We start from the raw sequence: 10,345 nt of genomic DNA, 5'->3' as shown, positions 1-10,345 counted from the left end.
CCGCTCCGCTTGGCGAGGACCCAAAGGCAGCTGGCAAATAGCTGCGACCCCTCAAGCCAGAGGAAGGGCCAGGCAGCGGCGATTTGTCCGTAGGTCTAACAGCCTCCCTCACCGCACCGCGCCGCGCACCGCGGATCCCGGCGGATTTAAAGCCGCGGTTTGCGGTGCCAAGAGCTCAAACACGACGGCTCCGGCTGGGGGCAACGGGCCGAGCTCCCCGCGCCCTCTGAACCGCTCGCCTTCACTCCCTGCAGCGAGGTTTCGCTGCCCGCCCCGGCCCCGCAGCCCGCTGGCTCCCAGTCCGCGAGGCTGCTCCGGGCAGGTGCCTGCCAGCGGTGAGAGGTCCCAAGGGTTAAAATCGCTGGAAAGGTGATAATAACTCTGAGCCGGGATCGGGTGCAACTGGCATTTGCTTGCACATAACATCTCAAGCTGCGGGTGACAGGAAGCGGGACTCCTAATGAATTTCCCAGAGGCTGGGATCTGAACGTTGCCGTCGCCGCTCTCCTCCCGGGGCTGCCTGTTAGAGCTGCCGCCGGCTTCCCGGTTCCTCTCCATCCTCCCCGAGGTCGCGTATGGAAGGAGCGTGCAACAGGTCAGTTCTGCTACGGGCGGCCGAGGTGACCGTGTATTTCACCCCTTATCTCCCCTCGCTGCTTCAGAATGGCTGGAACAGAAGGTAGGAGCGGGCGGTCCCCGGGTACGGGTATGGGAAGGGGGACCAGTCGGGTTTTCCGCTCCGGGAGCTCAGGCATCCTCAGCAGCCCGTCGTCAGGACCGCCGGCCGCCAACCTGAGCTGCCGCGACGGGCACGGAGGTGCAGGGAAGAGGTAAGGGCTCAGTGCAGAGCGGGCTCGCTGGCCATGTACGGAGGCTTCCCCTCCGGAGCAGTGAGGAAGCTCCGACGGCGGCGAGGGGAGCCGGTTTCTCGCAGCGGATCTTTCCCCGGGAGGCGGGATGCGCAGCGCCGGGATGAACCTGTCTCCAGCGCACGGCGGCTGCCGGCATCTGCAAAGGCTTGTCAGGCAAAGCATCCTTGTGCCTCCCCTTCTGCCTCTCTCAGCCGTCACTTTCTGGATCTCCCTCTGAAAACTTTCCCTACCGGGAGGGGGGCAGGGAATAAAAGCACCGGCCCGGCCGCCAAATATGCCTTGGATCCCTTACTGACCGTTTGCCACTTGATTATCGATTACGCCTCGGTTTTTCGCACAGGATCCGGGCAGGCTTTAGGTACACGAGGAGAGCACAGAAAGTCGCACTCCGAGCCGGCCGCCAGCGCTGCCCGCTCGCCCCTGCCTGCGGTCGATGGAGATCTGGCAGCAAGGCCGCTGCCCACTGACCTTTCCCCTTCCCTTTCCCTTGCAGCATGGCCCTCGAGAAACTCGGGGAAGCCCTGGGCGGCATCTCCCCCTTGCAAAGTTCCCTGCTGCTCCTCCTCTGCCTGCTCACCGCTATCCACCTGGGCAAGCTCTTCCTGCAGCAGCACCGGCGGCAGGGCCAGCGCCAGGCGCCGCCGGGTCCCTTCCCCTGGCCCCTGATTGGCAACGCGGCGCAGCTGGGCAGCGCCCCGCACCTCTCCTTCGCCCGCCTGGCCAGCACCTATGGCGCCGTGTTTCAGCTGCGCCTGGGGCGCTGGCCTGTGGTGGTGCTGAACGGGGAGAGCGCCATCCGCCAGGCGCTCGTCCGCCAGGGGGCCGCGTTCGCGGGGCGGCCGCCGTTCCCGTCGTTCCGGCTGGTGTCGGGCGGGCGCAGCCTGGCCTTCGGCGGGTACTCGGAGCTGTGGAAGCTGCACCGCCGGGCGGCGCACGCCACGGTGCGCGCTTTCTCCACCGGCAGCCCTGGCACCCGCCGCCTGCTGGAGCGCCACCTGCTGGGCGAGGCGCGGGCGCTGGTGGCGCTGCTGGTGCGCGGCAGCGCCGGCGGCGCCTTCTTCGACCCGTCGCGGGTCCTGGTGGTGGCTGTGGCCAACGTGATGAGCGCCCTGTGCTTCGGCCGCCGCTACAGCCACGGCGACGGCGAGTTCCTGCGCCTCGTGGGGCGCAACGAGCAGTTCGGCCGGGCGGTGGGAGCCGGCAGCCTGGTGGACGCGCTGCCCTGGCTCCAACGGTTTCCCAGCCCCGTGCGCGCCGCGTACCGCGCCTTCCGCGACCTCAACCGCGAATTCTACAGCTTCGTGCGCGGCAAGTTCCTGCAGCACCAGCGTAGCCTGCGCCCGGGGGCCGCCCCCCGCGACATGATGGACGCCTTCATCCGCCTGCAGCGGGAACAGCCGCGGTTGCAGCTCGAGCACGTGCCTGCTACTGTCACCGATATCTTCGGCGCCAGCCAGGACACCCTCTCCACCGCCCTGCAGTGGCTCCTCATCTTCCTCATCAGGTAGGTGCCGGCGGGGAGAGGTCGGGGAGCGCCACCTGCCCGGGGAGGAGGCACACAGGGCGAGCTCCAGCCTTGGAGCATTCCGCCCCTGTTTAAATAGCGCTGCACGGGCAAAGCCGCCTCGAGGTTAAAAGCCGTCGCGGGAGCGCCTCAGCCGCTCCTGTCCTCAGAAAGCTGGGTAGGGACCCGCCGCCCTTCGCAGCATTGAGGCGGGTAGTGCCGCAGCCCCGCTGCCGCCGCCGGCGCACTCACTCGGAGGTGCTGGGGAAGCAGCTAGGAAAAAAGCAAGGAGAAGAAAGGCTAAAAAAACCCCACAAACCAAACCCTATTTTGGCCGTAGGGTAATGGTGCATAAAGAGAGCCTGGCAAAAAGGCAGCCGAGTAAAGCCTGAAAGCAGCAGATTTTACCAGGGCCAGATCAAAGAGATCATAGGAACAGGATAACTGTTTAAGAAACATAAAGAGTTGGCGCACCAGTTTACAAACCCGCTGTTCCGTGAATTTGCCAGCAGCGTGTGCCTTGTGTGACTCGGGGGAAGGCCGAGCCCGCGGAGAGTCGTCTTCGCACTGCCCTGACCAGCTCTTGGCGGGGGGTGGGGGGTGGGAGGTGGAAGTTTAGCTGGGCTACATAGCTTAACAGAAAGAGCCGTAGTACTGATCGCCTTCCCTAACCTGGCTTTTGTCTTCGTCATCTGCATACTTTATAGAGTTGCGAAAACATTATCTCCCGGCTGGAAAACAGGCAAATATTTCACACTTGGAGCTAAGGGTACAGTGCCTGGAGTTCACATAAACTGTTGGGTTTCTCCTTGTTTCTTACATTTGCCCAGCATTCCATATGCACTTCTGCTGCAGGAGGAAAAGGCAAGGACACAAAAGCCAAACTTGGATAGTTTCAGCAAACAGAGGCTCCTTGGAGGAGCGCCTGCTTTTAGACAAGCAAAAGAAAATCACCAAAATGTGTTAATATCTTGATCTTGCCTCGTTACTGTGTAGTCTTCCAAACTATCCAGAATTCAAGTCAGTCATCTTAAAATAGATTATGAAGAAAACATATTTTGACATCAATTAGAAAAAGTGTACGTAAGCTTAATAGTGGGGTGTTCATGAAACTATTTTGACAATTATTAGCAGGTTTTTAAACTGAAACATATGTATGCAGTATGTCTAGTGACAGCAAACTGTGCTGACTTTTTGAAGTCATGTACAGAGCTGAAAAACCCAAGTTCTAGTTCCCACGGAAAGCCCAGTATTTACAAGAGACAAGTAATTTCAGGTTTAGAATGAATTTTCAAAATTGGATCAGGGTATTCAATTTAAGCACATTTTAAGTTTAATTTTTTATGTTGAGAATCAGTTCCCTGTGGTATTCAAGTGAAAATGGAGCAAATCTAAAACACCACCATTGCATGGGAAATTTGGATTTTTCCTCTCATAACGTTTTCCATCAGGGTCTACACATTCCTGCAAAATATATTCAAGCTTTGCTAAAATTGCATGATTTCCGTTAGGGGTGAGGTGTCAGTGAAAACACACTGACAGCAAAGATTGTTTTTAAGAAAATCTTATGGAAGTGTTATGTATGTACACACATCTTACTTGAAATGGCAGGTATCCGAATGTGCAGGCTAAAATGCAAGAAGAAGTGGATAGGATTGTTGGAAGAGACCGTCTGCCATGTGCCGAGGATCAGCCTCGCTTGCCCTACATCACGGCTTTCTTGTATGAATCCATGCGCTTCAGCAGCTTCGTGCCTGTCACCATCCCACATGCCACCACAACCAACACCTTCATAATGGGCTACCTCATTCCCAAGGACACAGTGATTTTTATTAATCAGTGGTCAGTGAATCACGACCCAGCAAAATGGTCCAACCCAGAGGATTTTGATCCAACAAGATTCTTGGATGAGAATGGATTCATCAATAAAGACCTTACTAGTAGCGTGATGATTTTCTCGCTGGGAAAACGTCGATGCATTGGAGAGGAGTTATCCAAGGTGCAGCTCTTTCTCTTTACCTCCATATTGGTGCATCAGTGCAATTTTATTGCTAATCCAAACGAGGACCCTAAAATGGACTTTACCTATGGGTTGACCATTAAACCTAAGCCATTTACCTTGAATGTTACCCTTAGAGATACTATGGATTTGCTTGATCAGGCTGTACAAAGACTGCAGGCAGAGAAAGCAGCCAGTGAAAATCAGCTGTCAGCAAATGCCTAAGCAACAAACCTTGCATCTAAAGATAATCCCTCTCTCTTTTTAGACTTAAATAAGTTATAGTTTGTTCTGGTGATCTTTCTGGAAAATAGCCGATATTACAAGTTTCAAGAGCAAGAAGGAAAACTGCACAAGGTGTAACTCAGTCCTCTCTTAAATTCTAGAAGGAAAACCATGAGAACAGTCTGATATAGTACATAATGAAACATATACAATTTGAAAGTAAGCCTTTTTTTTTCTAGCTTGTTCACAGAAGTTGCCATTGTAAAGCGCTTTTTGTCTACTGACTGGTTGGAGCATCTCCAGGAACTGTTTGTACAGTCCTTTCCCTGTCTCCATGTACTGTGCCTTAACTCTAAGTTCGCCTTTGATGACTCCACATCCCAAAGTGAAATCCCTTATTTTAAATAAAATAGTAATAATAATTATATAAAGGGTTGCTCAGAACACTGCAGCCTGCCTCTGAATTCACTTGTTATGACTGCTTGGATGTACATTAGTGCCTCAATAATAACATTGTCATTTTACTGAAAATCATTTGAACAAGTAGTCTTGCCTTTAGCATTCCAAAGTGTTTACATAAATAACTAAGAAAGAAGACTAAGAAAGAAGCACATCTGAAAATAAAATTGTATTTTAATAATTTAGTAACTTATCATTAAGTTTTGAAAGATCAGATTTGATGTCACCAAATGGCAAGAGTGATACAAACCAATTGCTAATCTGTTCATTAGCATATTCATTAACAATGTAGATATTTGAATTAAAAAGCCTTATAAAGGTATAGCTGAAGTTTGTATTTCTCTAGTAAAGAGTTAATAGCCCTGTCGCTATGCACATAGGTAAGCCAAGTCAAATCCACATTGGCCAGGGCATTTAGACAGGAGAATTTGGGGTTTTTATATTAAGATTTTGATGCCACAAGCCTCAAGTAAAGTGTACAGCAAATACACCCCTGCTCACTTGTCATTCTCTTAGGTTGAGGGAAATGGTATATACAAAAATTAACTATGTAGTTTTAGTACAAATTGCTTGAAACAGAATCACAGAAGGAAAGCTAATATAACATGTCCTAATTATTGTACCTATTAACTGGGGGGGGGGGGGGGGGAATAAAAAATACCCCAAACAACCCCGAACTATTATTTTAAACTAAAACTCACACATGAAACTTTATGGCTTTGAGCCTCTGGCTAATGTTTGTGTGCACAAAACTGCATGTATTTCTCTAAAATGCAAACAACCTTATGTAAATACTTGATTTTGGAAAGTTTTGGGCACTTCTTTGGAGCAGCAGATCACCTTCAGTTACATATGGAATCCATCAGAAATGAAAGTATCTCACGTGACTTGCTGTGTTCAGCTTAGTACTAAATAAAGTATTAGCAGAGCTAGAAAAATAAGGGTGCAGTGCTAGACAGCAGAGTAGCTCTGCTGAGACCTAAAGCAAGTAATGATTTCCATCATGTCTTCCAAAAGATGGGCAGTTTTAGTCATGTTGCAGCAGTGACAGAACTCGCACTGACATTGGGAAGAGCTGGGTTAACAACACAATCCTTCTGAAGCAGAAGCTTCACTAATCAAGCCTAAAAGTACAGCTCCATAACCCCACACAGTAGTAATGTACCTGTTTAGAGTCTGTTTAGACTTCACATGGCACACAGAAAAAGCTTTCTGTTACATACACAGAGTAACCTCAGGTGTTTTTCTGAATTATGTACAAGTGTGATAGCCCAGAACTTAGCCTATACCTGTGAAAAGCTTTATAAGATACTCAGCATTTTCATATGGAGATCTACATTAGATCAAATGCTAGCACAACGATTTTCCTTGTACCTTTGTAAGTATTATTGAAAAAAAGAAAAAAGAAATGTAACCTACAAGTGAATATTCTAACACAAGAATCATTATTTGTATTTTAATGAAAGCAGTTTTACAATTTTGTACTCTTCAAAAGCTTTATGCATTGGCTACTAATGCAACATCCATTCACACTGCTTATGTCTGGCAGGGTCACACACTATCTAGCTGTTGGTTAAATAATGCCTCATTTAATCTGTGAAGTTACTGAAATGTAGTAGCGCTCATTTAGAATGTATGCAGTTGCTCAGCAAGCTAACTTTTATGGTCATTTTGAAATGTATCATGTTGCCAAAATACTAAATAAAATTATTCTTACACTGCCTTTGCTTAGTTTATTTATGGCCTTTTAACATCAAGATAAAATTATTATTTCTGATTTGGAAGTACAATTAGTTATTCGTATACTTTCCACCTTCTTTCCATTTCTAGATTTTAAGGTTTCTTCTCCACACTGCCTTTACAGATTCTCAGATCTGCCTGCTTATTCATACCTTATCATCCATGTTCAGCTTGCTTATGCTCTTTCCAAAGACCTGCCTGCTGCTCATCTCAGCATTGATCTGAATTCTCTCATGTCTTCTGCTTTCTTCTAAGACTTATGAATCTCTCCCCAGCCAACACAATCTCCTGTGCTATGTTATTCCTTCTGTCATTTCAGTTTATCTCCACCTCCCCTTATTTCAACCCCACAGACTCATTTTACTTCCTCTTTCTCCCCTCCTATAACTAATGCTGGCATCCATATACTCCTGATAATTTTCAGAATCAGGCAAGGTCATGTCTAACAGCAAGTCATGCACATCTCATGAGATCTTGTGTTTGCATTGTCACTGCCTCCCTCACCACCCTGTGACTGGAGGTCACCACTGCAGTACTACATAGATGCATGTTGCTCTTTCTCAGTGAAATAAAGCACAAAGAAGTTAAGCAGCTGTATTCAAGACAAGACTGTTACTTTAAAAATCTTCATGCTCATGTTGTAGTGATTTCAGTGGGTCAGAAAAGCCAAATGTTGTCTCATGCTCATTTTCTCTGTGTATGTGCACACACACACATACTTAGTCCATCTCCCCAAATTTTAGTACCATCTTTCATTCAAGTTAAGGGATTAAAAAAACAAACAAACCACCAAACCCACAAAAAAAAAACCCCAACCAAAACCAAACCCACAAAACAGGAAGAAAAAGATTAGGACAAGCATATGTTTCTTGGAAAACTAGTAGCTGTCAGACCACCCTACTACATAACTAGGAGGGGAAGCAAGGAAGCTGAGATAGCAGAGTTGATATGGCATACATTTATACCATTCAGGTGTACCATTACGTTCCTTGTGAACTAACAGTTAAGCTTGCTGGCTTCAGCAGGAGTCAGTTCTGAGCTGCTCAAATAAATAGCAATAATATAACAATAAGAACAAGACTCATCAGAACTTGAGAAAAAAAACACTGCTCGAAAAAGGAGAATGGGGGTCAGTCCAGGACCTGTGCCACAGCTGTCAGTACCAGCATAGTCATGGCACAATGTAGCTAAATGCAAATTCACAACAATGAATTCCAACTAGTTTTGCTTCAGACCCAGTAAGTTTTCGTTAGTGTCAGGGACTGATGCATAGGTCTGCCTTGTAGGAGACTGATTCAGATTACCCAGGCAGAGCAATCAGACTACGCAATTGGGAGCTTACATTTTACCTCAGAAAAGGGGAGGAATTAGTCATGGAAAACGAGCAGTTAACATTTGTCTTTGCTGCATTTTTAGCTTGGTTAAATTTTACTCAGAAGTCTCATTTGTCCACATAACAAATTCAACTTGGGATAACACTGAAGGTGGATCTCGCTTTTTCATTGATGAAGAAAAGGGCTGGATTATGAATGGTGTCATTATTTTGGTATACAGTATAACACAGATACAATGATTCAAGTTTCAGCAACTTCTTTGCTGTTTACCACCTCGCATTATTGCAGCTGAGTTTTTTCAAGTACCAGTCATTTGTACTCAGACCAGGACTACTCACTTAATTGTCAGGTGAAAATAAGCTCAGTCTTCAGCACAAACAGCCTGAGGCATTTAAGATGGCTGTGGTGGATGCCTTGATGGCCCTCCTTTGGGGCTTTTTGCCAACGATTCAGACAGCTCCACTCACCAAAAAATTCATTGTTTTGTTAGCGTTGCCCTGACCTTCAATAGTCAGAGCAGATCTTGCTTCAGCCTGAAAGCACAAAGCTAGAACTAACCAAATCAAACAAGAGTCTTAATTCCCTACACTGTCTGTGCTGGATGTCTGGGGACACTGATCCATCAGTATGGGTACCTCAGAACATACAGGATGCCAAGGCATTTCAACTGCATGAGTGCAGAGCGGAGAGAATGGAGTGAATGCCAGGGGAGTGACTTTACATTGTTTGAACACACACTCAGGATTAGGGTGATAAGAATCCACACAGCATTAAAGACATTCACTCACATCAGCAGGGAACATCAGACAAGACAGCACCTGAACCAAATGTTACCTTCACACCAGGCTGAACACAGAATGAGTGATTATTTTCCAAAAAACTTTGGACAAACAAATGATGTCCAAATAGTAACTCCTCACTGCCTGTTAAACTCAAGTAATAGAATTGAGACACAGCAAACATGAAAAGGAGAACCTAGAAACTAAATATGAGGGATTGGGCTGCACCATACAGGCTGCACGACTTGAAAACACAACCTTGTCTACAACAGAAAGCAATGGAGAGTCTGTCATCCTCCTCACCTCACCATCCCCAATGCCAAGAACAATCAGGAGGAAAGACAGTCTGGCCACAACAGTCTAAACACCTTTTAGGGAAATTTTACTCTTGACATTGGGTGGTGGAAGGAGTGGGCACTACACCAAACACTACTGGTCTAGAGGACCCAGAGCAGGTCAGTGTCATTTATTTGGGCGAGCTAACCAGGAATAGGTTTGTATCAGTTTGCTGTATAGTTGTGTCTCAGTTGTATCTAGGCTTGTTCAATGTCCCCTAGGGAAAGAATGACATGTATATTGCAGGATGCTCCAGAACTGCTTTTATCCTCTGATATTATTGTTATATTTTCAGTGATGTTGTTTTCATCCTTCCACAATCTCACTTCTCTCAACCTGAGCTCTGGCAAGAGCATAACAGTTATCATGTAGAGACAGGCTTCTAATCCTCTCATGGTAACAAATGGGATTTCACATAATCGTGTTTTCTGTTCTAAGAAAACCAGAACATTCTCCACTTATTTAGACTACTCATCATAACTGAGGTGGAGATGTGGAGTGAGACACCTTTGTTCCCAGTATAAAAGCAAGATTTAAGACAAATTTTGACTTCACAAAGCAAGTATGGTTTGCAATCACCTGCAGAATAGCACAAAACAATACTCCATGCTTCTTTTATGCTTTGTATTCAGTGAAAAAATTCCAAGCTGCAGTTTGAAAATTTAATTCTACTGTATATCTTATTTTTAATCATACTTTTTCACTCTGCAGAGAAAAATAATAAATTGTGAAGCTATTAATCTTTTGTGGTTCAAGAAAATTAAATGACTGAATTCAAGTTAAAAAAGTGCCACCAGAAATTAAACTCAGACTTCACTGTAATTACGCTAATGAAAAATGGGATTCCTAAATGAACCTATGTCTCATTATAACAAAACTCCTTTTCCTTCCCTTCATTTATGTATATAGCTGCTGGGACATGGTGTCATGCTGCAACTTGTTCCGAGACATAACTATGTTCATCTTTCTGTTTCTGGCAGAAGTGAGGAAGAGCTATACCTACACTCTAGAACAGTATGCCTCCAGGGAAGCTTTCTGGGCAATTCTTCCAGGTGGCACAGGAATAAAAGTGAAGTGTTTTCCACCAGCTTTCTCTG

The 10,345-nt window shown here is 46.7% G+C and overlaps 1 protein-coding gene across 1 annotated transcript; it reads left to right on the top strand.

The window, feature by feature from the left end:
- Window positions 1-575: 575 nt before the first annotated feature.
- CYP1B1 (cytochrome P450 family 1 subfamily B member 1) lies at window positions 576-4,600 on the top strand (the record flags this gene model as incomplete). The annotated part of the gene is made up of 3 exons (XM_080614830.1): window positions 576-595; window positions 1,366-2,376; window positions 3,988-4,600. The coding sequence occupies 3 exons, from the start codon at window positions 576-578 to the stop codon at window positions 4,598-4,600; spliced, it is 1,644 nt and encodes a 547-aa protein (XP_080470956.1).
- Between the last annotated feature and the right edge of the window lie 5,745 nt (window positions 4,601-10,345).

Source organism: Psittacula echo, assembly GCF_963264785.1.
Source record: "Psittacula echo genome assembly, chromosome: 4".
NCBI lineage: Eukaryota > Metazoa > Chordata > Aves > Psittaciformes > Psittacidae > Psittacula > Psittacula echo.
The sequence above is the reverse complement of the archived record's forward strand: the minus strand, read 5'-3'. Positions and strand labels throughout refer to the sequence as shown.